This window comes from Vicugna pacos, chromosome 7, assembly GCF_048564905.1.
Source record: "Vicugna pacos chromosome 7, VicPac4, whole genome shotgun sequence".
In the NCBI taxonomy this organism is placed as follows: Eukaryota; Metazoa; Chordata; class Mammalia; order Artiodactyla; family Camelidae; genus Vicugna; species Vicugna pacos.
The window spans coordinates 55,764,586-55,791,575 of NC_132993.1; the positions used below are offsets into that span (position 1 = coordinate 55,764,586).

General features: G+C 37.4%; 1 protein-coding gene and 1 long non-coding RNA gene across 7 annotated transcripts in view; one reads left to right on the forward strand and one right to left on the reverse strand.

The window, feature by feature from the left end:
• THSD7A (thrombospondin type 1 domain containing 7A) overlaps positions 1-25,490 on the forward strand; it is a 353,632-nt gene extending 328,142 nt beyond the window's left edge. Inside the window, exons 17-27 of the mRNA XM_031679614.2 lie at positions 839-983; positions 2,310-2,425; positions 5,738-5,855; positions 6,085-6,230; positions 6,650-6,824; positions 10,974-11,147; positions 14,608-14,703; positions 17,467-17,549; positions 17,898-18,108; positions 20,632-20,719; positions 21,437-25,490. Of these exons, the coding sequence (XP_031535474.1) occupies positions 839-983; positions 2,310-2,425; positions 5,738-5,855; positions 6,085-6,230; positions 6,650-6,824; positions 10,974-11,147; positions 14,608-14,703; positions 17,467-17,549; positions 17,898-18,108; positions 20,632-20,719; positions 21,437-21,521 (1,437 nt within the window). The 3' untranslated portion in view covers positions 21,522-25,490. The remainder of the gene's footprint in view (positions 1-838; positions 984-2,309; positions 2,426-5,737; positions 5,856-6,084; positions 6,231-6,649; positions 6,825-10,973; positions 11,148-14,607; positions 14,704-17,466; positions 17,550-17,897; positions 18,109-20,631; positions 20,720-21,436) is intronic.
• Positions 214-26,990, reverse strand: part of LOC116281276 (uncharacterized) — a 60,856-nt gene continuing 34,079 nt past the window's right edge. The window contains exons 2-9 of one of the 6 annotated variants that reach the window (XR_012074460.1): positions 17,870-17,994; positions 16,486-16,639; positions 13,302-13,385; positions 12,205-12,255; positions 11,926-12,002; positions 10,961-11,109; positions 10,508-10,595; positions 214-1,774 (exon numbers count right to left, since the gene is read on the reverse strand). This is a non-coding gene — a long non-coding RNA (uncharacterized lncRNA). Of the gene's footprint in view, positions 1,775-10,507; positions 10,596-10,960; positions 12,003-12,204; positions 12,256-13,301; positions 13,386-16,485; positions 16,640-17,869; positions 17,995-22,068; positions 22,160-26,990 lie in introns of those variants that run through there. The other 5 variants (XR_012074461.1, XR_012074459.1, XR_004190679.2 and 2 more) reach the window with 5 other exon arrangements.

A 26,990-nucleotide genomic window follows, 5' to 3' on the forward strand; every position in this document is an offset into this window, starting at 1 on the left:
AAGTTTGTAGGAACCCTCATTTTTTATGTCTGAGTAATATTCTGTTGTATAATTGTACTACAGCTTCTTTACCCATTCGTCCATCGATGGACACTGAGGTTGTTTCCATGTCTTGGCTATTGTAAATAGTGCTACTATGAACGTGGGGGTGCAGATTTCTTTTTGAGTTAGATAGACTCTTAAACATTGTCGACCAAAGAAGAAAACCACACAAAAGCTGCAAGTTCAGTTTTATTCAGGGATCTTACTGAGGACTGAAGCCTGGGAGAGAGCCTCTCAGCTCTGAGGAACTGCTCCAAAGAAGAGGTAAGGGAGGAACCAGGATAACTAGGAAGTTTTTGCTGGGAAAAAAAACATGTAGCCGAACATCAAAAGATTACTGCTGATGACAAAAAACAGACATCTCAAGTTAATGATTTGAGTTCTTTCCTATATATAGGAGATACAGGAATCTGGGCTCACTGAAATTGTTCGTTAGGTTTGTATCTTAACTATCTTGGTTCAGTGTCCACAGCACAGACTGCTTCCTGTTTTTCTCCATCCTGATTTTCCCTCAGGGCACACGACGTGGGCGGCTGCAGTGGCTGATGGCTTGATCCTTGTCGAACTGGAAAGGCGGGCAGCATTCCCCGTCCACAGTGTCCTATAGTTAGATGGAGCATCAGAAACTTGTCCAGCACCCTGATTTTATAGATGAAGAAACTGAGCTGTTATGGAATTGTTTAAGCTAGCCAGTGGCCCAACCCTTCTAACTCCTGCTCCAGTGCTCTCCCTAATACATTAGCTCTTCTGTGGCTGAGGATTCACCTTTCTGACGAGTTATATTATTCTTTGTCAGCCTTGCAATCAAAGCAGTTTCCGGCAAAGGTCGGCTGATCCCATCAGACAACCTGCGGATGAAGGAAGAGCCTGCCCCGATGCTGTTGAGAAGGAACCCTGTAACCTGAACAAAAACTGCTTCCACTATGATTATAATGTAACAGGTACGCGAATTGTCATTTCCTCCTGGAGTTAACGGTCAGATCCCGTGTCTGTCAGCTCAGCAGCATTCCCGGAAGTATTGCCCTTCTCCCATCTGCGTGCCTGCTGCTTCCTCTCCCAGAAATAATCCTGTATTAAATGACAGAAATATTTGTCTTATTTTTTTTAATAAACATCAAGATAGTGGGAATGAAAACATCACACAAACATTAGCTCTTGAAGCAGATTGTGAATAGTCTAAATGATCCTATTTAAGACACCCTCCCACTTCGATTTTCCCCATGGGTATCACTTTCATTGAAAGATGTCTTTCTTCTTCAGAAGATGTTTAATCGCCGTGAATACTGGGATAGCAATTTTTTCTGTAGGGGCAGTTCATAAGCATGATTAGTCTGATGTAAAAATATCAACGATCTTAAGCTTGCCAAAATATGTATGTAGGAAATATAAAAATTTCAGTATTACCAAAGGTGAAAAAAGATAGATGAGGGTTTTTTTTTTTTTTTTAAGGAAAAAGGCTCATTATAAATTCCATTTTTTTCCCTAAACCCTCATCTCATACCATCAAGGCATACGCTTTAGGAAAGGCAAGTTTCTTGGTTTATATGACTTAGGACAACACTGAAGCTTATTCTGGAATTTTTCCCAAGTGATTTTCACATTGAAATACACTCCAGAAATTGTACAATGACATGTAGCAGTCAGGTTGGCTTTTTGTTGCTTTCAGTTTTTCTCTTCAATTTCCTTTAATGACAGAATGAAATCACAGTTCTCTGGGACATGTTATGTTACCCTGGAAAGAAAGAGGAAAGAATTATTTTGCCAAAGACAGAAAATAAGTGAAATAAATATGGCCAAAGTGATTTTGAAATAAATTGAAGTGTACATTTTAAAACATTCTAAGTATGAACAGTAAGTGAAATAGTGTTTTATTTGAATACAGCTACCCAAAGTACCAGCCATTAAAATTATGATTATTTCGCTAAAACAAAAACATTGAAAATTAAACTTTTACTTTCATAAGGGAAAAATGCCCTTTGATCTGCAGGCCAGACCATTTTTACAGCATCACCAAACGGCCAGCCGTCAAGCTTGACAAGCAGGCACCTGCCTTCAGGAATGATCCCTGCAGCCGTGTGCAACCCCAGCAATGCCGTTTGACTCCTGATATGCTCAAAGCCGAGACCCATATGCTCTGCATGTGGGATGATTGATTGTGGGGCTTAGGAAGCAGTTGTGAATTAAATATGGGTTTCAGGTCATCCGAGTTTCCTTTGAAATCTGTTTCCTACGTAGCCTTCTGTGCTGATGGGCTCCCTTCCTTTCAGACTGGAGTACGTGTCAGCTGAGTGAGAAGGCAGTTTGTGGAAATGGCATGAAAACAAGGATGTTGGATTGTGTTCGAAGTGATGGCAAGTCGGTTAACCTGAAGTACTGTGAAGAGGTAAGGGGATGCTGGGTTAGATCTTTGTGAGTACATTCTTTCCAAATGATTTCAACTCATGCCGAGCCAAGTGACCAGTGCGTTGTGCAGCTCGTTGCCAGCAGATGTTTTCTGCGCTATTCAGAGGCTGCTACGCACCCTCTTGAAAAGAGACACGGCCCAACACTACTGATTTCTACACATAATTTCCTGTATTTTGTTCTGCTTGGAGCCTAAAGGTATGCTAATTAGCCTATTCTGAAAGAAATGCTTGGGGAACAATAAATAATCAAGGTGCATAGAGGCAATAAATCTTAATCAGACTACTCATCATCTTTTGTAATTTCACGTGAATTTTGTGTTGCCTGGGACACCTGCCAAGAGCCATCATTTACTCTCTCTGTTGCAAAACATTGATCGCATGTGGTTTGGTAGCAGATTTTGATATTAGGATCTAATACCCAGCTGTGAATGTATGACTAAGGTCTGGATAAGAGGGAGCTTGAAATTCAGACAAAGGAAGGGAGTCTGCCATTAGTGCCTTTAGGTACAGAGAACTGTAGCTGTTAATTCTCCAATTTACAAAAGTAATGCCCCCAGTAGTTTCATACTAACCCAACAGTATGAAGATGTCGGATCGTATTTCATCAGCTGTGACCTGAGGAAATCTGAGAAAACATAGTTGTTGGCCTGCCTTAGTTTTCATGAAGCTGCTCTTCAGGTTGTATTTATTTTGTCTGATTTCCAGACCAAAAGGGCACACCTCTTCCTGACAGGTTTTGACTCCTGCATCTGAGGCCCACTGGGTTAAACAGGAACCAAGATAAGCAGCAGCCTCTATAAATTTAGACATACAGGGAAGAACTTAACCTCATCAGGGTTCAGTAGACAGATGACCACAGCTTCTGTCTACACATCCTGGGGGTTAGTATCTGCCCACAGTAAACTGTTCCAACTCCTAAGGGAAAACCCAAGATGGAACTATTTTAATCCATTTGATGTCTTTATCATGTGGACCTAACTTAACTCTCTATATCTCTGTCGATGGGAACAGAGCTCCCAAATGTGCTGGAAACATGCTGTTTAGTTAATCAATTCCTCTCACTATCATCTTATAACTTAGTTATTGCTTTAGATTTAATTAGAAATTTCATACCTGAATCAATTTGGTTTTGAAATTAATAACATTAAAGTTAATGTGGTCATTATAAAAATAATATTACTATAGTCATATACAGGTTGGAGAGCTTTCTGTGATCTACTTCTAGTTGGTTATTATGTCTCTTTTTTTTTTTTGCAAATGCACTTGTAAATGCCTTCCTGGGTCAGAACGAAATAAGGATGAATAGCTCAGAGCTTTCTGAAAGCTAAACCCAAATTATACAAGACTAGCTTTTAAATATTTCATATGACTACAGGACAAAGCTATAAATAGGGCCTTTTATTTCTTAAATGAAACGTGAGTGCCTGTAATTTAAATTATCTAGGAGCCTAGATAAATTTACTTTTATGGACAAATATGATCATATTTGAATATTGCAATGACAATTAGGGATTCAAATCATAACATTTTATCAAACACTGTCTTCAGGGAGAACAGTGCTACTCTTTGCAGGAACTGGATTAAACAACTCAGATCTCATTTTATCCATCCCTATGGAAGCAGCAGAATCAAATAATAGCCCTGAGAAAAGCTGGCTATCTTTTTGACAATAGATTGATTGCGTACCTACTAATTCATGTGCAAACCCTGCATTCAGTGCAACAGCAGTAGCTAAGTCTCGCTGTTTCTCTAACAGCCAGAAAGAAAGATGGCATTACTACCCAACAAAGAGGAAAGTTAGGGTTAAACCCATCCAGCATTTCTGTAGCACTTTTGTCTTTGATGTTTTTCAGACACTAACTCACATGATAACTAGTAATTGGTTTCTCCTTTTCTGTTCTTTGATCCCTGAATATATGTTTGGATTAATGATTGATAGACAGACAGACAGAAAATGCAATAAATGTAAGGGGGACAGTAGCATGGGGGAAACTGTCTTGCCACAGGACATCCAGAATATCTGTAAACAGACATCCTTTTTAATTCTCTAGTAAAATAAGCCAGTAGTACTTGAAGAATGATTCAGACCCTTTTTCTATGAAACTTATTATCTACTTTAAATGTAACACACATCATTTTTATCATGTCACCTTAAGAGTCCTATTGCCAATCTCCAGTGACTTTTAAGTGATTTTATGAGCCTTAGATTAAGTGATATGATGAAAGTTTTCACACCAAGTACTCAGCTTTGCCAGGTATTACTAGTGGAAATATAAGGGGAGTGCCAGCAGAGGGATGTGGTACAGAGATCATCTCTCAGTAAATAACTTAGAGCCAAGAGCTATACTTGAACCACAACATAACATTTCAGGGAAAGTTTCTTTTGCCATTTTCTGCTATATAAATTAGACACCATAAACTTATCTTTCAGGCAGAAATAAAAAAGGTCTTGAAAATGCCCAAGGAGTACCAATGTAAAAAGTGGCGTTTTCCTAACAAGATCTTAATTTTTTCTATTTCAGTGCTACTTTGTTAAAATGTTTGTATACATACTCAAGTTCATCCTATATTGTAAAGGTAGGATACTTAATAAGGAATGAAAGTAAATACAGTAAAATGCACAACGTTATCTGAGGAGAGGCTAACGCCAGAATAACAGTTACACCACAGTTAGCTGCTGAGATCAGTTTTAAGGAGAGTCTTTGTAAAAATAATAAGTGTCTGTAAATGTTCATGATCAAAAAAATTCTGGTGACCTTCCTTCTGAGAGAGTTTACTTAAAAACTACTTTGTATTATTTCATTAAGTATTTTTTGGTTTTGAGTGGCAATTTTTAAAGCCTTTTTTCATCTTTTGCTTCAGTTTGATATGCACGCGTAAAAATAAATAGCATCCCAAAGATACAACTTTACAGCTGTACTGATGACACTCTTAGTTTTACTAACAGAAAGTAACCGTGCTTTTCCCATTTACTCCTTATTCAGGGAAGTTCAGCCAATCTGGAGATTAAGTCTGCTTTCTCCATTGCTTATGTTAAAAGTTCAACAATAGATAAATGTATTGAGGGAACGGGTTTTGCCATCATCCTGTGCCTTTGGCTCCCTCTCTCTGGGCTCGAACCATGTCAACAGTTTGGGTGTTTGCCCTGCAGACATATTTTTACGACATATCTTGCTTTTTCTTCCTCTCCTCTCCGCCCTGGTCCTGTCTTTTCCTTTTTCCCCCACTCCTTCCATCATCACAACACTGCGGTCATGTCCTTACAAACACATCTCGCTCTATCCTTGCAGCTCGGCCTGGAGAAGAACTGGCAGATGAACGCGTCCTGCATGGTGGAATGCCCCGTGAACTGTCAGCTTTCTGACTGGTCTCCTTGGTCACAGTGTTCTCAAACATGTGGCCTCACAGGTTTGTTTGTACCGTAATTAGCACTAGACTAACAGTCAAGGAATAGGAAATACAGTGTCCCTCTTGCTCTAAGTCCGATCTTCAGAAAGGTTGAATTAGGGTGTCTCTCTTTCCAAAATACCTAAATGTTACTTGTTCCTGAGATCTCCTCAGGAGAAACATCTATGGTGCCTTCTCCCATTAAGATATGTGCTTACACTAAGGTTGCATCGCTTTGTATCTCTTAAAGGAAAAATGATCCGAAGACGAACAGTGACCCAGCCCTTCCAAGGTGATGGCAGACCATGCCCTGCCCTGATGGAACAGTCCAAGCCTTGCCCAGTGAAGCCCTGTTACCAGTGGCAATATGGCCAGTGGTCTCCATGCCAAGTGCAGGTATCAGATCTTAGGAGGTTGCATGGAAGTGTGTATTCTTTATCTGCAGAGACTTGGTTTCAGAAATATTTTTCAGAGCTTATAGGTGGCCTGTTTCCCTTAACGATCTTAGGTACCTTGCCATTTCATAACTTTAATTAGTTTTGATAACAAGCACTCCCTGTCCTATGTTTTTAAAATCATTTGGAGACTGATTCATTTTAATGAAAATTTATTTGCCTGTCTTTGGCTGAAAAACAAATAAATTGCTCCCTGTATGCTTTATAGCTAGTGCCCTCTCGGGCTTCTCCCCTCAGGTTTCAGATGCTCCTGTAACTACTCATAAATCAAAATCAGTGGTGCAGAGATGACTGTAAGCGATGAGCTCACTAATGAATTATTTTTCTTTTCCTAATTAGTTATTTCTTCCTCCATTTCAGGATGCCCAGTGTGGCGAAGGGACCAGAACAAGGAACATTTCTTGTGTAGTGAGTGATGGGTCGGCTGATGATTTCAGCAAAGTGGTGGACGAAGAATTCTGTACTGACATTGAACCCATTATAGATGGTAATAAAAAAACGGTCCTTGAAGAAACCTGCACCCAGCCCTGCCCAGGTGAGGACAGCAACGCAGAATTCATACCTTGGTCTTTTCTTACCAGGACCAGGATGGAGAAGGGGCTGCATACGTAAGTCTGAGCTAAGGGATGTCAGCAGTGGTCTCATTCAGAAGTATCTGTGCCAACACTAGTCCCAGGAGTGTGGATGAAGGGGGCACTGCCTCGTTGCTGCCAGGTCAGGGTCAAGTCTGTATCTCCCATGTGGCCTCTGCTGACACCCACCCTGCTAAAGTTTGAACTTCTACAACGGAGAGCATGAAAGAAAAGCTGAGGGAATAAAGGACAGAACACACATCCTTTTAGGATTTCCAGAAGCAGAGAATAAGAGAGGCAGTGTTTATGCACGGAGTGGCTAAAGAGAGATTCAAGTCATAACAGAAGCCTCCTCTGGGTCCTGGATAGAGTCAACAGCAAATTCACACCTAGATAGACTACAGTGAAAATGTAGACAAACAAAAGAATTTGTAAAGCATTCAGAAAGAAAACAGCACATTATCTGCAACTGAAGATACTCAATTAGAATCATAATAGAAATCCTCTTGGTTCCAGTGAAAGCCAAAAGACAGCAGAATATATTCAGAATATAGTGGAAAATAATCAGTAACCTAAAATTCTGCCCCCTGCTAAATAGTCATTTAAGGAAAAAGGGAAGAAAACAATGAAGGAAATCATTCCAGTTCAGCGTTTCACACGAGGTGCATGCAGTAAAATGTAGAAAGCACATGTTGTATAGAAGTAGCTTAGAAATACTTGGCAGACAGCAGTCTGCTAATGATAGAAATGTGGGCTTGACGTCAAGCATGAGCCAAGGCCTTGAGAAAGACGTGGGGGCATCAGTTTATTCACAGGCCAGCAAAGAGCAAGACTGGAAGTGGATTGCCTATATTTAAACTCAAATAGAAAGGTTTTTATTCTCCCAGTTTGTTTATAATTGTGATTTAAAAATCATCTCTAAGAAATGTGTTATTTCAAATAAGAGCCCCCCAAAATAAGGATTTGGCTAACCTTATTAGGGATGAAACAGGCTTTCTATATAAAAAAGGACATTATCTAAGAAAAATCTAAATAACATATTTTTAAAATTTTTTAATGGGACTAAGTCCCAAAAAGCTAACAGTAAGGGTTGTTCATTCTTTCACTCATCAATTTATTCATTTAGTAAGTAAATTATTTGAGGTGATAATATGGTAGTTTCTGTAGTTTGATATTGAGACAACATGAATAAATGGAACAGAAAATAAAATAACGGCCCCCAGTGCTTTTAACTGTATGCTAGACTTTGAGGGCGTTCCTCCCTCTGTGTATTCAACTGTAATAGTCTTTGTGTACATAGATATTTCCACCTACTTCACAGTAAGAAATACTTTGTTAAAACTAACTTTCTAGACCTAGGCAAAGTATTGCTTCTGTGACATTCCCACATGTTCTAAAAATAACGTTTTCCTGATCCAGCAGTTCTGTTCCACTTCCTGTCCCCTCCCTCCAGACTGGCCTGATTTCAGTCCAGAGCTCCTGCACAATCCGATAATAAAGTCATTTTACTTTACTGCAGACCAAGGTTGGGGCTGCGGCAGCAGGTGAGAGCTCTGGACGGGGCCAAGGACTGAATCTTCAGGCTTTGGTTGCTGAATGTCCACACAGTCGACCAAAGGGGACCAAAGCTAAAAGGTGGAAGGCCTACCTGTTCCCACACCACAGCTCCAGTGCCACATTAGGGACACACTGTGACACCCAAGGCTTTGAGTGGACCTGTCCCTTGCCAGGCACTGATGTCACTGTGCTTTGCTGTGGAGCCTCCGTGCTTGTTCTCAGTCTACTTCCTGCAGCACAGTCACCACGCATTTGAGTGTGACTTATCGAGGTCACTGTAGGCCAGGCCTGGGGTCAAGGCTGGACATAAGTGGAAGACAAACATAGCCTGTCCTCAGAGAGTTTACCTTCTAAGGGAAGATAGTTGCTCTTCTAATAGGGACGCAAATAATCCTAAGATTGAAATCTGTGGTAAGTGATGTGAAAAAAAAATTCTAAGATCCCATAGTAGCATAGAATAGGGCAAACACACCATTTTAATTAAAGCAATTACAAATCCAGAGGGAGGCTGCTCTTCTGTTGTAAATTACAGCCTATTCATTTCATTTCCTCTCTTGCTAATCTTCCCTAGTGATGGGTTTTGAAAGCTAGCAATATGTGAGCTTATAAGCTTTAAACAGTACAATACTGAACTAGGAAATGCATTTCAGACACTTAATTGTCATTTCTTTGACAGGCATAGTGTCGTTTTATTATTACACTGGTTTATATGGTCAAAATATGAAGGTATATTTAGTACAAGTCAGTGCCTCACACTCATTTGCTGTTCTTAAATCTTTGAAGCCTGACATGGATTATTTTGCAGCGGTAATTATATAATTCACAGACTACGATTAGAAGACTCACTGACTTTTGTGGCAAAATACACTATGTCAAGTGACATAAGCATAGGGATAAAACCTATTAGTAAAAACGTATGTTTTATTTCCATGTAGTTTGCAGTCCCTGAGGTGAAGGAGTTTGACAGGACTTTCTCTATTTTATATTTAATAGTGTCTCCTACATAATTAAAAAATGAGTAACCCAAAAGTAGCATTTCCTAAGAGAAACAAATATTTCTAAAACTTTCTTAGACTACTTAATTCTTACTAGCTTCTTTTTCCTTAGCAGTTCCAAAATTTACTAGGATTTCCTTCACTTTTAGATGATGTTAGACACAGTATTAAGGACATATAATTAAGTTCTACAAAAATCACTCCATTTTAGTATTATACACATATCTGTTAGTCAGTAATTCATATCTTTCCAGGATTTCTTAATCCTGGCAGAAGTTTTTTCATTAATCAGCTCTCCAGGCAACTTGGCTCATGTTGGACATCTTCAGCATAATATAAGGCAAAATAAATTATTCATGTGATATGGCTGGAATAATTAAAGTGATAAGGACCCCTTATGGATTTGTGTTTATCGAAATTTACTGTATTCTCTGAACAGTATCCCCAAGCAGTCAGTCCTGAAGAATGAATAGAGTGTATGGGAAAGGTATTTCATTGAATCTTCCCTGTTCTCAAAATGATTGAAGATGAACACACGACATACTACAGCCCAGCAATTCCACTTCTAGTTATATACCCCAAAGAAATGTGTTTGTAAGTTCACCAAATGACTCATACTAAAACGTTCACAACAGCAGTATTCACAACAGGAAAAAAACTTAACAAATCTCCAGCTGCCCACCAGTAGTAGAGTGGGTATCTAAATTGTGGCACATTCATACCATGAAGTACAGCAGTTGAAATGAACAGACTAGAGCTACAGAAATACATCATGGATCTCACAAACATCAATGAGGGAAAGAAACCAAACATGAGAAAGTTCCCGTGGTACTATTCCGTATGTAACATGAGGATGGTTTCTGAAATTTTTCAGAATGCCATTGCTTGATGTGGATGTTGGTTACATGAGCATTTAATCAGATTGTGAAAATTCAGTTATCTGTGCATTTGTGATATGTAATCATTTTGCATGTATGTTACTCTTCAATAAATAATTGAAAAAAGCCGGGGGGTGGGGGGAGTTTGAAGATGTGGATCAGAGGAAATGGTGTGCATGAGTGCCCCGACTGCAGCTGCCGGGGGGGCTATCTTACCTCCACACCTTTGGGAAGAAACAGGAGTCAAGCATGAATACCAGCTTTCTCAGCCTTGGACTTCAAGCTCTTCTGAAATTTTGAATACCTAGAAGACAAGTTTAATGTATACTTGGATTTTCTTTAAATAGTACCAAGTGCTTAATGATAACAATGACAAGAGTGGTAGTAGGTTTTAAGCAAGTATTTGTTGTCTCAAGAAAAGGGGAATCATGATGGACAAGCTTAACTATAGTTATATTTGATATCATCAAGCAACACAGTACACCCAGTTAGTCACTCAGAAAATAACGTTAATACAAATTTATAAAAATACACACAAGCTTGCAAATATTAAATATTTATGTAAATCTTACCAATATCATGTATACCTAAAAATACTGCTCAGTGGGGTTAAACATAAAATGGGTATCTGGTGGTTATTCTTTCTGGGTATGGGTATAAACTACAAACCTGTGTTTTGCAGGTGACTGTTATTTGAAGGACTGGTCTTCGTGGAGCCTGTGTCAGCTGACCTGTGTGAATGGGGAGGACCTAGGCTTCGGTGGAATACAGGTCCGTTCCAGAGCGGTGATTATCCAAGAACTAGAAAATCAACATCTCTGCCCAGAGCAGATGTTAGAAACAAAATCATGTGATGGTGAGTGCTACCGTTCATAAAATCTGTTTATTTTAGGTTTGTGTTGATAAGCAAAAGCATAAGATACACAGTTTTCTGTTAAATAAGCAAGTCTGCTAAGAGCTCACTCAGGGCTGAGGAGTGAGTTACAGGGATGATTCCGAATTCAAAAGATTTGGAGGGAAAAAAGTCTAGCCACCCTTTGTAAGTTAGATATGAAATATCATAAAAAAATTTCCCAGTTTTATGAGCTAAAGGAGGCTGAGATCAGTAGATGCATATTGTTCACACACCTATAGCAGTCCTGATCCTGTATGAAGCTAGCAATATCTTCAATTTATTTAAACCAAAAGAAAGAATTAAATTACAAAGCAAAAGCAAAAGCAAAATGAGATATTTTAGTGTATTCTCAGAAACTGGTAAGTCAAAGTACTGGTAAAGACTAGTCTAAGTTTGATATATAAACATGTACTTTCATGTATGCTGTACCTCTCTATAAGTCTGTGTACACACATATACATCTACCTACTATAAACAATACCACAGAGCATTAAAATGTCATACGTAGTCTGGGAACACAGAAGAAGTCTAAATGAACACAAAAGAACTGTTATCTAGTGGAGAATGTCAGGCTCAACAGACAACCCTCTCATCCCTGCTTGCATTCTGGAGCAATTAAAGAGTATGACATTAGCAGGGAGGAGCCAGAATATTACCTGTATTACTGAGAAGTTGAAGGAAGTTTGGAATGTTGGAGAACAGTGCCTAGAAAGACAGCCCAGTGGGCTAGATGACTTACCCCAGGAATTAAAGAATTACCCATCCTATTAGTTGAATCTTCCCAAATTTACCAACCAGGTAAAGCATGGCATATTCCTGGGACAGGGTAGGTAAAGGAGAGCAAGGTCAGGAGTTACAATAAATGAAATAATTCCCAAAGGAAAAAAGAATTGTTTACCCCAAATGACAATGAAATAAAATGAGGAATCACAAATACCACGGCTGGAAGGAAATCCCCCCGGCCCCCTGCACACACACAAGTGAAAACTGAAAACTCCATCTCTAGAGCATGACTTACCAATGCGGGTGCAGCACAGGAGTACTTGAAGGGAATTTAAAGCCTCATGTGCTTAGATAGGAGAGAGAGAAGTTTAATATCAGCTAGACTTTCAACTCAATTTTTTTAAAAAAGGAAATAGAGTAATTACAAATTTAATGAGATAGAAAACAAAGAAAGAAGATAACCAGCAAACCAATAATTTGCTTTTTGACCAAACAAAATAGAGTACCTCATGGCAAAATCAATGAAGGAAAAAAAGGGCAAAATTATTACGACTACAAATAAAAATAGTATTTAAGAAATACAATTCTATGAATAAATTTTGCTAATAAATGTAAAAACATGACAATTTAGAATGTTATTATAATTTATCAAGATTAATAAGAGATGCTAAACCATAGATTCTATCCCTCTTAAAAACACACATCCATCAAATACGTAGTCCCACATGCACACATACTAAAACCTAAATGGCTTTAATTGAGTTTTACTAAAATTTAAAGAAACAGACAACTCCCATTTTTACAAAATCTTAAATAAAGTTGGGTGGGAAAAAAAGATGAGTATCTCCCCAACATGACACCAAAATCCCCAACAAAAATAGAAAACAATGAAAATACTTTTAAATTAAAATTTAAATCTTCTATGCAGTAAAATAGATCATAAACAAGGTTACTGGATATGCCACAGATTTTAAAAATTATTTGTGAAGTCATTTTTAAGGGATTAGTGTCTAGAACAACTATCCTAAAACTTCTCAGCCTTCTAAAACAATTTCATACCTGTAAAATTGTTGAGGACCCCAAACTGCTTTTCTTTGGGAGTTACATATATATCAAAATTTATTGTATTAAAAATGACAAGTGAAGTTGTAAAACATTTGTTAATTTAAAGCAATCATAAATCAATTTTATGTTACCATAGATATTTCCTGTAAAATAACTAGTTTCCAAAACAAGAAGAAAATTAACATGCATGGTCCTGTTTTACACTCTTTCAAATCTGTAACATCTGGCTTAATGAGAGACCACTGAATTCACTTATCTGTTTCTGTACTCACTCTACTGCAGTCTTAGTTTAGTTTATGTATATGAAGAAAATTCAACCTTACTCACCCAGATGTATAGTTAAAAGGGGAGGTCCTCACACACACCTCGTACACCGAAGGAATGTCAGTCTCCCCTGGTCCTTGGGCCATACTTTGAGAATTGTTATTCCAGAATGAAAAATTCCCACAGTTCAGTAAGATAGGGATAGATTTCAGTAGAAAAAAGGGATGGGGGAGCCAAAAGATATACATAAGCAATTCACAAGAGGAAATCTAAATGCCCCAAATGCTTTTCTTACTGCTTAATTGCTTTGGTAATCAATTGAAAGTTAAAATGATGAGATAGTGTTCCCCACCCACAAGACTGACAAAAAAAATTTTTAATCTGGAACTGATTGTGAGGGTTTAGAGCAGTGGTGACTCTTACTGCTAGTGGGTATGTAAATTGGCACCTTTTAAAGAAAAAAAATAATGAGCTATATTTAGTAAAGTCGTAGCAATCCCTCCAGTGATACCCAGACATTTCCCTTCAGGGATTTACTTAAAGAAGCATCAGGAGGCTTGCACAAGGCTGACCACTGAGGCACTGTTGTAATAGCAAAAATTGAAAACAACCGAAAAGTTCACCCATAGAGGAAATAGGTAAATAAACTGTAGTAGTTAGTAACATGGAATTCTATATAGCAGTTAAAATAAATTGACTATGTCTGCATTAAGAATCCCATAGAAATACTTCATCTGTAACATTGGCTAGTGTCAGAATGATCTATGTATCATGTGTCTGTATGATACTTTTGAAATTTTAAGACTGCCTGAAAATAATGCTATAAATCATTTATGGATTATATGTATTTATATTAAAAGAATAGAAAACATGTCACAGAAATGCATGCGTCTGCTTCAGAAACAGTGGGTATTGCTGGACAGTCAAGGAGGGAGATCAAATCAGGAAAGAATGTAAGACAGAGTTTGTTACTTTTTATTCATCCACAAGCAAAAGAAAACTAAAGCAAATAGGACTAAACGGTAATATTTAGTGGGTAATTGAATATTTTTTAGTTTTTTTTTTCAGTTATCCTCCATTCTTGTCTGTACATTCAACATGTCATACTTTAAATAAAACATTAAATTAAAAACCAAGGTCACATCAGATAGTGTGACAGCAGACAAGGAAAATTTGATGGATTTAGGTATGTATCTAGACTTTTGTAACACAGCAACTTCAGCACAGTAACTTGACATTTGAATTATTCAAAATGGACTTCTTACCGCTTTTCAGTTATTTATAATAAATATTTTATTAATACTCTATCTCCATGATTGTCCTGCTGGACTGCATAATGCCTCTGTTAATATCTGCTGTGTCCCTGCAGATGGGCAGTGTTATGAGTATAAATGGATGGCTAGTGCTTGGAAGGGCTCTTCCCGAACAGTCTGGTGTCAAAGGTCAGATGGAGTAAATGTAACAGGTAAACCTCATTTCTCTGTTCTTTGAAAATCCTCCTATAACGCATATGTATTTGATTAAAGAGAATAATTAAGAAATCAAAGATATTCTATCAACATTCCACACATGATTGGATTCAGGAAGCCTGAGCTGTGTACCTAGTGACCAATGAAAAATTATTTTTTTAATATTTCAATTAAACTCTCCCTCACCAAGCCATTTTAGACATTGCTGCTAGATTTAATTAAAATACTGTCTAACTCTAAATGATTATTTTAAGTAAATAATTCTCGGATTATTTTTTCTAGAAATTTTATGTATTAATAACTCACTACATGCTAAAAAAGTCAGTTTTGTTGACTGTGTGTTTCTGTGCCTTAAAGGCAATATACATGCAGACCAAATATTACCAAGACAATATGATTGTACAAATCCAAGTGTTTTGCTTGAATTCAGAAATCTATGACTTCTAATTTTTTATTAAGTAATAGAGAAGACCTATTGGTAAAACTCAAGCTCAGAGCATCTGGTAGCTACTGTCAGCCTGCTCCATCCCCACTCAAAAATCATCGCCCATCGAAAGAAGTAATCCAAATGAAGAACTTTTCTAAAATTTCCTTTGATCCAAATATACACCCCCAGAGAACTACTGTAATCTGCAGTTACTAAAAGTTTCCTTATCTAAGTCCCCATAAATGGCAGGGTCCCAAAGACCCTTTGAAAAGGTCCAGAGACAGAAAGAACCACCCTGCAAATTTCCTATAAAGAAACCGAGGTCAGAACCACAACCTCACCCTCAAGCACATGGACCCAGAGATCTAATGTCTCAAACAATTCATCGTTCTAGACCTAATCCTCAAGAAGCTCCAGAGCCCAGAAGCAGCTTGTTAACCATTAGGGGGACCTGCTGACTTGCTGCCACTGTTTTGACCCTCTGGCAGGGAAACAAAGTGTTATGCATTTGGGTGCCCCTGGGTAATGTCCATTTATAAATTTAGCTGTAGTATCTACAGTAAGATGACAGGAGCAGGATCGATACGCTTTTTGGAAAGCATCAGTTTTTATATTGGATTTTAAATCACCTGGATTTATGGAAACCTAATTACTCATTTCCTCCCTAGGAAAGCTAGAGCAGGATGTCAAACTATATTCTTGTGAAGATTTTATACTTGAAAATTCTGTGTTAAGAAACGCTTGATAATAGCAACTCCTGGTGGACACATATGTACCAAAGACAAGACACCTACCAGGAGACTGTTTGCTCTTTCACAGTATTATTTTCTGGGAGAAAAACCTATTCCTCCACCACTCTCAGAGGCACAGGAGGGGAAGAGCCCTGGGAAGGGAAGCACAGGCTTTCTGAACCTAAAGGCATCACAGAGGGGAGCCACTTGGTGCAAGTGTTGAAAACGAATGTCTACATTCTCCTTTAAACTGTCACAGAGAATTTTATAACTTCCCCAAAAGGTCCTGCTAGTTTCCAGTTATGTGCTGTGTTTTTTTTTCAAATGTGGATGCAAATATTTGCACTTCCTTCTACATGTTTTTCACACTGAAGTTGGGGCTCTTCCCCAGTGCAAAGGTAAGTCAGATTTTAAAAGACTTCCTGTAGAAATCATATTTTCAATTTCTTTTCCCTAAAGTATCCTCCTAATTCCAAATTAATGCCATTCCCTCCTAATGCCAAAAATAAAATAGTGTGTAAATGATTTGCCATAAACTCTATATGCATTTTTCTTCCATCTTTTAGGAGAGATGGGATTCTTTATAAGAAATAGACAAGCATGTAAAGTATGTTACCTACCTTAATCGATTGCTTTAATTTTATGAATAGTTGTCCTTACAGGAAACTCAAGATGTTTTTCTTTGTCTTCATCTGCTTGATGATGATAACTTCAATCTGGCCATTTAAGTGCAACTGCCTTGCGATGACTAACTGCTTTTGCATAACAATTTTCCTGTGAATAGTTTTAGAATATTGAGATTAGGCAAAGAATTAACAATAGGCACCTTTGATTAAATTCCAGAGGATCATCAATTCCATAAGTAAAGGAAAAATTTTGCTTTGCTCAAATTCTGTTAAACTGAACAAGTATAGTTTGAAACTCTGAGTTTCTTCCATGCCACCAATATTGTTTCTTTATGACATCTATTCTCATCTTAAAACTTCATTATAATGACTTAGGCATACCTGGTACTCTACTAGGAAAGAAAAGGGCTAAATAGAGAGCTACAATGTCAATTTAAAACAATAATGCAAACACACCACTTAGTAGCTACATTTGTTTTCTTTCCTACACCCCCAAAATATCCTGAATTAGTAGGAATGGTGATTCTCTCAAAAAGAAATATGCATTATAAAAAATACATCTACATGTTATCACATAAAGAGATTTTTTATCTTAATATGAAAACTATTTACTTGAATAACCAAGAAAGAATTTTAACTTTTTTTGATGCTAGGCTTAGCCTTAGGTACTATGGCAGGAATAGCTTATGTGCAGTTCGTATTTCCAAAGTAGTGACTATAAAGTCACCCACTCAGCAAGTGCTTATCAACCACCTGCTGAGCGGCAGGTACTGTGCTGTCTCCTCTGAATCAGAAGGGCCTCAAGTTCCTAAATAAAGTGGTCAAGGTTAACCAAATATTTCACGTTCAGCCACCCTCAGAAAAATCTATAGGATTCCCAAGGTGCTTCCGGATTCAAAGACAAGCCTATAACAATGACCTACTTTCTCATTGAAAGAGATGCTACTTGTCAAAATATGATTTTCTGTTCTGCAGGGGGCTGCTTGGTGGTGCGCCAGCCTGATGCTGACAGGTCTTGTAACCCGCCGTGTAGTCAACCCTACTCGTACTGCAGCGAGGTACGTGTGAATTCATTAGGGTAGACAAGCCAGCTTCATTGTTTGTCACCCTGCTCACTGCCTCTGATACAATCCATCCCTCCCACCCCCCAAAAAAGCGTGTCTTGAGGCATAAAAATTCTATTTGGGGACCTCTACTTTTATCAACATAAACAATTCTGAATGCACTTGATTCTACTGTTAGAGTAAGTTTGTATAAAGTACAAAGAGTGTGTTCTTTTTTTTACATAGTTCTGACAAATTTCATGAAGTAAATTCCCAGAAACAGACTTCTTTAAAGCCTGCACTTTAGCTGGGTCTGTTATGTTTTCAAAGATCACCTTGCATGTACGTCTTGTTCTCATGCAGACGAGGACGTGCAGTTGTGACGAAGGGTACACTGAAGTCATGTCTTCCAATGGTACACTTGAGCAGTGCACGCTTATCCCCGTGGTGGTGATGCCCACTGTGGAAGACAAAAGAGGAGATGTGAAAACCAGTCGGGCAGTACATCCAACCCAGCCCTCCAGTAACCCAGCAGGACGGGGAAGGACCTGGTTTCTGCAGCCATTTGGGCCAGGTGAAGTGACTGGACAGTGTTGATGTAGAATTCTTGAGCTGTATATTTAACCAATGCCAAATGGTTGAACAATGAGCAAGCATTTTCATATGAGATCATTATTTCATCTGTACTCACTTATTTTGATACTGCCATATAGTCTTACCACTTTTTACTATTATGAAAAAAGCACTCATGCCTAAAATTCAGAGAGATGAAATTACTTTCTTCTCAGAAAAATTTTAGGATTGATTATTATTTCAATTTCAGTCCCAAATTTACAAGTAGAATTATCTTCACATTGAACAAAAAAGTTTGACAATGAAAATATCATTTAGGAAGCAAGCTCATTATCATTCAGGATTAGGAGAAAACTATAAAGACATTCAACAATTGTCCTTTTGACTACAGAGTGTTAATAATTTGAACCTTAAATAGGACAGTCGGTAATGCAGTGCTGCACCAGGGGACACTTGTCAGCCAGTCCAGTTTTTGTCGCCCTTAAGCGTTGGCACACTCAGATACTCAGAATCTATACTGGCCCCAGATACATGGGGCAGGGATGGAGCCTTCCTGTCTAGACTGACCAGACTCTTGTCATATTAAGCAGACAGCTCTTAATGCGTCTGGTAATGGACTTGAAGTCCATACAGGCAAAAAGCTTGGCGGCTGATGAAATGCCATCCCTGCTCTGCACACTTTCTCTCTTCAGTTGATGCAGCTGTATGCTCATCTGTAGAACTAAGCTGGTGCTTTAAAAGGTGCTAAGATCATGCCACTTTTTCTCACACCCTGCAGGGACTACTATATCATGTCCAAAGGAAGTGTCGGGGGCAGGATATAGCTCAAGTGGTAGAGCACATCCTTGGCATGCACGAGGTCCTCGGTACCTCTTCTAAAAACAAATAAACCTAATTACCTCCCCCACAAAAAACCTAAGAGACTAGTCAAAGGAAGTTCCCAGGCATCAGCTGCTTCCTAACTCCAGTAGAAGCATGAGGACGGAAGGAAGCGATCTGCACAGCTAGCACATCCCTATTGTTAATGCATTAAGTCAAAATACTTTCTCTTATTGGTGAATCAATATTGGGATTTTTTAAGTATTTACAATATTTGGATGATTCACGTTTAACCACACTATCCCTGCCTTCATTAGGTTTTGAGCTGAAAATAAATTTTGCAAAGCTGACTTGTCTTTGTAAGCAGGGGAAACTCTTCTCTCTGTCCAAGATAGCAGACCAGCAAATGGTCATTTGCAATCTTGACCAAGAATCCAAGCAGATCTCACATCAAAACTGATTTTTATAGAGAGAATATTATTATTGTCATTTAAAATTTAATATCATTTTCCTAAAGTGAACATTTTAATACATTAAAAAAGTACGTTCTAAAAATGTACAATTAGACCTTGCTCTTGCTGTATGAAAAACCCAAAAATACTTGTTAAATTTCTGTCAGGACCAATAAACCCAACAGTAGAACTGCTCTTTTGATTGTGAACCTAGACTCAATATTTAAAAATCTTTAGAATTGAAAAAAAGGGGGGGGTGCTATTTAGAATATTAACTTGGTTTATTTCCAGCAAATGAAACCCTAAGTTGATCCAGCTCTAGGAGAAATCTGATTTCTAGTACTGATTTGCTTTCCAAATATCGGATAAACGCTAGTCTCTGTGGGGTCAATCTGCTCAATACATAATTTTAATGCTAAAATCCTCTGGTCAGCTGAGTACAACAGAAAATAGATGTTGGTGTGAGGATCAAATTAAGTTAGGCAAAGGCATTAATAATATCATCCATTTGAAGTTTTTTTCAGAATATAAAACTGCGAAGTTCAAAGAGAATGAAATCAGAAAACCAAGTTTAGTAAAGTTCTTGTCATAAAACTGAAGAAAGAAAAAATAAAGATTTGTCTAATTCCATATAATAGAAAAGGTAGAAAACAGTTATTTAGAGATGCTTTTATATGTTAATCGGACTTGGTTATTTTTTACAAATAATACTGTCAAATCAATTTTAAAGAACTAAGTGTAAACTACATAAAGGATTACTAGTTCCAAAAATGTAAATATATTAACTTTCAATCCATCTGGGAAAAAAATGTCTAAGTAACAAAAGTTTACATTCAGACACCTGTCTGCATCAACTCGAAGTTGTAGGACTTCCTCGAAATTGCATTATTTTTTCTTCTTTTCTCTCAATTGTCATTCTCAAGATAGAATGAAAATCAGAAGGAAATAAATGTTTATATAGCATTACACATATATTGAGTTTGCAGTAAAATTCAGGTAAGCAGCAATAGAAGTTTAGACATACTAACTTGAAATCTGAACTCAAACTGAAACATTATTTACTGCTTTTCAATTTTCATTGATAATTCATCTTTAATGAAGGAACATCTAACTCATAATTGTGCCGAAGCAGGAATATCATTTTGAGTTTTGAAAGGACTTGGTCATATGTGACTGGTCATTGGTCATAGTTAAAGACTGTCATATATATCCCAGACTAATGTCAATTAATGACTACTATCCATTCTTCTTAGATGGGAGACTAAAGACCTGGGTTTACGGTGTAGCAGCTGGGGCATTTGTGTTACTCATCTTCATTGTCTCCATGATTTATCTAGCTTGGTGAGTGTTTATATATCCCCTTAGATTTTGAAATAATTTAATCATCTTTTTATTTCAGAGAAAATACTTTCAATTGGCCATAACCAGAAAGAGCAATCTAACATCTCAAATAAGTATTCCATGTTTATTTAGCATTGGTCTGAATTTCTGAATAAGCATGGTTTTAGCCTTAGATGGTCTTAACAACTATCAAGTCTGAGCCATTTAATTTCTGAAGATGAGCCAGAGCTGCCCCAGGTCATCTTCTCAATCGTATTCTCCTTGGTTATAGAAGCGATTATTACTTTGTATACTTACAGTGAGCTGTGGATTTTTATATTGCATTATTCCTGAGGTAGATATAGTGGTAATACTCAATCTTATTCAACTATCTTTCAACACGTGTATTAATTATAAATTACGTGATTTATGAAGGTTTACAGACAAATATAAATGATTATACTGTAACATTATTTCCATTGTTAGTACTAGAGGAAATCCATTTAACTCATTTATCTTTTACAGGGTAATAAAATTCTTGAAGGGTTCTGTTTCAGGTTTATTCAAAACATAAAACTGAGAGCTTCAAAGATACTAGAAAACCAAATTTTAAAGTTGAATTTCGGCAGTGTAGGCAATTAAGCAATTTAGGTTTATCAATGTTCAACTTTTTCATTTAAAACAATAAAAATTACAATCGAAGGTTGATTTTCCTTCTCCCAATTTTTTTTTTAACAGCAAAAAGCCAAAGAAACCCCAAAGAAGGCAAAACAACCGACTGAAACCTTTAACCTTAGCCTATGATGGAGATGCAGATATGTAAACTGTTAATTTACCCCGCAACAACAGGTTTCAGCTTTCTGCCTTTGCTGTAGATACCCAGAGGCCAAAAAGCTATTCAAACTGTGGGGATTAAAATGCATTTTAACTTTTTAAAAGATCATCATAAAGAAAAGAGTGAAAATCACAGTGCCATTGAAGATATCAAGACAGTACCACTTAGAAAGAAACCATCTGCCCTGAGAATTCTAGGAGATTTAGTTGAATACATGCTGCATTCCGAGAGTTTTATGAGATCTTTTCTGAAATCTACCAACTGACAGTTCACCTTCGTCTCTAAAATACGGTGGTCGAATTGGCCAGGTAGGATGCCTGATGCAAGCCTCTGTCTGCAGTGTTAACCCATAGTAAGATTTTCGCATGAAGAGTTAATACCAAGATCTCTACACTACTATAGCCAGACGTAACAACATATATACTCAGTTGAATGATACACATTATTATGTCAGATCATATACTTGTTGATAAGCTCTAAACTGAGCACAAAACCCACTGAATAAATTCAGCATCTTGGTGGTAGTTTCACTGACCTGCATTTCAGAGGCAAAGACCCTTTTATAAGACTTAATTCTTGTCTCTCTCCGAAGTATGAATGCTGGACATGTACTAGTATCTTAGAAGAGTCCTCAAGTTCAGTATTTTATAGTGGTTATTGTCTGGAAAATTAATTTGCTTGTATTAATACGTTTCTACTTTCCCTAATTTTCAAACTGGTTGCCTGCATCTTTTTTGCTACATGGAAGGCACATTTTTGCACTATATTAGTGCAGCATGATGGGCACTTAACCAGTATTGCCATAGAAACTGCCTCTTTTCATATGGGATGAAGACATCTGTGCTCAGAGTGTCATGGAGACATGTACAAGTTCTTGTGTCCTGAAGAGAGTCGAGTTCATCTGGGATGGCGATAGGACAGAGTTAACTATGACATCTGCTGTCCACACCCTTCCTCATCGCTGCAGTAACTGTGAAATCAACAATATGGCGGTAATTTAAGTGTTTAAGTCCCGAACTCATTTACTCTCCAAGGTGGATCCCACTATTTGGTTTTTAATTGTACTCTGAAGGGTGTTGATGACTGGAATTTTATATTTGTTAGCTTTGTTAAAAAAAGAAAAGAAAAGAAAAAAAGGAGCTGGTTGTCTTTTTAATTTTGAGCAGATGGAGAAAATAATGTATTGATGATTTTTGTAACTAAAAGAAATCAAAATTGTGTGTTGATTTTTCCTTCTCCCCGCTTTGTTTTTCTAGTTTCAGATCGAATCTATTTCAAAATCCATAGTTTTGTCTTTCTCACTAGTGAAATCTGAAGCAAGCCTTTTTAATGCATGATTTCAAAACTAGAATTTTAAAAAGAGAAGAATCACTATTTTGTCTAGGGCTTCATTAAATATCTAGACCAAGGGTGGCACACTTTTTCTGTAAAGGGTCAGATGGTCAATATTTTCAGCCAGGTCTGTGTTGCAACTTTTTCTGCCACTGTGAGAACACCCCCTAGACAATACACAATACAGTATGTAGAAGAATGAGCATGGCTGTTTTCTAGTAAAACTTAAAAAAAAAGTCAGCAGACCTCATTAGCAAGTTGTGGTTTGCTGGTCGCTGGTCTAGAAGTTTTTTCAGTGCTGACTCTCCATGTGTCATCTTGAGTTTTCGTTCACTTACCCTCCAACTGCAATCAGTGTTTAATTTCAAAGATGAAAAACAGTCATTAAACTTACCACTGTATCGGAAGCAGCTTCATTTTTCACAGACATAGCCATGAGAATGGCACAGTGAAATGGTATCTAACTTGGTCAACCTCTTTCACATGAAAAGAAAATTCAAAAGGTGCCATTAAAAAGCAATACCATTTTTCAGGCAACATTTCCTGCAACAACATTTGGGAGCAGGGAGGACATTAGGTTTTCAGGTCTTTAAAAAATAGTATCACAAGGTGTTTTATCTTGTTGCTATAAAAGTGGTTTGTACTAGAAGGTATTTTACCTTTATACTAGAGTCTGAACTCCCCCTACTGTTCAGTAGAGTATCTACAATGATTATAAAAAATGAGATGAGGATGTCAGTGTCCCTCAAATGAACAGATATCTGAATATTTCAATATGCATTAAAGATGGCAAGCATTAATTCCTTATTCAATAGTCACTGTATTAAGCTATGTATAAATCATTTCAAAGCAAACAGATTGTCAGGAACATGAAAATTGTACCTTAAAGGAAAAGCATAAAAACAAATTCCATTTCATCCGTCTTATTAATGAGGAGGACAAAAATAATACTGTCACCCTAAACCTGTGATTGTCAATATATACACTCAGGGGTCTTCCACATAATCCTCAAGTTGATCTCTGAATAAAATGAACTCCATTTGTCCAAAATGGTTGAAAAGAGTCTTTTACAGTTACTTGAAGAATTCAGCTAATGCATGCCATGCCACAGCCAGTACCCTTGAAATTGTTGACTGGAATAAAATAGTTACTACTTCTATACTTTCGTAAAATGTCATCAATTCCAAAGGCTACTCAGTATCATCCGACCTATATTGTTAGAATTAAATGAATTAATGAGTCAAAATTATAAAATGTTAAGAAAATGCAAGATTTTTTTATTCATAAATTGATTACCTTTTACAACATTACATATATGGAGGAAACGAGGTTCAATGTGACCTGACACTAAGGAGCATACTGGAAGTTCATTAGGATGAATACACACTGGATGGCCTCTTGTTAGAAAGGTACAGGGAGGTGAAGGTAGCTAGCTGACTATTTTGGACAAATGGAGGTTCCTATATTCATGCTTATAACATGAAAATGGCCTTATTTTTGTTCCTGGCATGAGTCAATAACGAGTTAAATACTGGAATTTCATCAGAATCTTACTCTTCCTGTTCACTGTAAGAATTCGGGAGGGGAATGTAGCAGTAACTTGTCTGTTGACACTTTTGCCTTACCAAAATGGTCTGTGAGCTCACAAAGACTAAGAATTACTGTTCTCTAAATATGCAGGTCTGCTTGGTTTAAGAAGAAAAAAGAAATGAAAAATATTGACAATAGTTTTACACTGGTTGGACTGTTTCAATATAAACCATAAATAAGTGGCAAACTGATCTCTCCTGAAAGTGGTTGATTTGCTCATTCATCAATACCCAATCTAGGAAATTGACCATAATCCTTATTTCAAAGCTGTTTTGAGGACCCTACATTGTAGCTTAAAGCTAATTTGAAAAGCAGTGCATAAAAGCACGTTCTTAATTACTTATAACAAAGCACAAAGTACTTATAACAAGACAGAAACTATTACGTTATCCCATGTGAGACACTCTGCCAGGCACTGTAAAGTATAAGCAGTGGCTTTTGTTTCCATATGTATCTAAGACATTGAAAAGAAGAGAATGTTTAGTGATGACACACACGTAACTCTTCACTCTAGATTTGTTTTTCAACGTGGTTAGTATTTTTCCTTACATGATGTCCATATCCCTGGCCACGCTGTTAGGCTTTGGCCACATCGTTCAGGCAGGTGGCAACTGTCATAGTGTCTTAATCAGAACCCTCTTAAGTTCCTGGACATTTCAAGATAAAATCACTCATTTAAGACTTTACAGGAAGCACATAACACCTCTCATTTTTTTTAACTTCCTCTAACGCCCTATATATCCTTGCTCCTTGATGATGAATTTCTCTGCCTACTCTGCTCTCTTAACAACTAATCTTGTCTGCTTCCTCCAGAACCACTTACTAAGCATGCCTAAATTTTTAATAAGAAAAAGAGTTGAATACCTATATGTCCTTCCTATTGGAGTCAAAGTGTCACTTAGACAGTGAACATTTTTGATTTAAACAGAATGTACTGGTCAAAGACACAAGCCAAAAAAACGAAAGCTGTGGAAGACATGCCAAAGGAAAAAAAAAAAAAAAAGACGTCTTCTGTAAAACTGTAGATTCGTACCTTAGATTTAGTCCTACCCAATACTCTCCGCCTCCACCTACCCCTCTCTTGCCTCTTTGTTCAGGTCCTGCCCTATCAAAGGGCAAGGGAGGCCTGCACCTTTGAAAACTTACAGAAAGGAGAGCCCATTCTTAGGCTGAATCAGGGTTTGAATGGATTTACAAGAATCAGGCTTCCCAAATGACCGGGGGGGGGGGGGGGGGGGGGGGTATCTCACTATTTGTAAAAATTGTACCAAATTCAAATGTTTCTTGTTCTGTTTCCCCTCTAAGCTCGAGGCTGTTGAAAGGATCATAGTCACTGAACAAAAATTGAGGATTCACTTCTGACAGTGAGCTTTCCTGGGTTTGGTTAAGATGTGGGAACTGCAACTTCTGACAGTCCCATCCTGCCTGGTCCTGCTCTCAGGTGGCCGGGACTGCAGAACAGGACTGTGAGTGTGTGAAACAAGTGTGGGCCCAGGAGACACGACTCTTTATAGAGAGTATGTTGTGCAGTGTGGTAGGGTGATTCCCTATCGAGCAGGGACTCTGTCTACATTATTAAATGAATAAAACGAATGCTACATGGATATAGTTGATTTGGTAGTTTTGTTTTTGTGCTTCTACCAAGCCAGATCTTAAAGCGGACAGTTACATGAAGACTTCTAGTTCGTGAGAGTCATGTTTTGAGCGGTCAGAAATCTCTAGTCTGTTCAGGGTATCATCGGAGTCAGTCTTACTGTTGTGTTTTGTAGATGTTTCCCCCCCACCCCAAGCAATAGTTTCTAGATTACCTACTTCAAACCCTCAATGAACTCTTCCCAACTGTTTTTCAGGACTCTGTTTTTAAAAAGTAGACATTAAGATTTCCTTTCTGGTACTTTTTCCTGCCTGTTTCTAGCACAGAGATTTGAAGTGATCAGTACCAGTCATTGTAAAATATACCTTTATTAAGTTTGCAATATGTCTTTCTATAAATTATAATCCCCAAAATGTGTTTTTTGGTTAATTTAATTACCTGAATATTTATTTTGTTTAAATAAGGAGGCAGCTGTCTAAGTTTTTGTTAATATTACTTTGTAAATTGTATAATGTAATTTATTTTAAATTATGTACATTTCTTTTTTAACGCACAAAATGTCTATGTACAATTAACTACAGATTTACAAATAATGTCACTAAGCTTTATTCAGTTCATACAGACGGCATGTGAAGATGTAATATGCTTTTTTACATTTTCATATGGGTTATTTGTAAATAACTACGTTGCTGACAAACATAAACACAGAAATCATTTTCATTCTACTCGTGTGTCTTTTTAATTTGCATCACTTGCTGCTAAAATGTGGGTTAAAATTTTTTTTCAGTGAATAACCAGTTTTTTGTTTTTTGTTTTTTTTTTTCACTACTGTATTGCCCTTTCCTGGGGCTCTCTCTCTCTCTCTCTTTTTTAAACAACTCCAATTTAGAAAGTTTGAGAAATGCAAACCTTTACTTTAGAAGTGTGCAGAGGCCACAGAT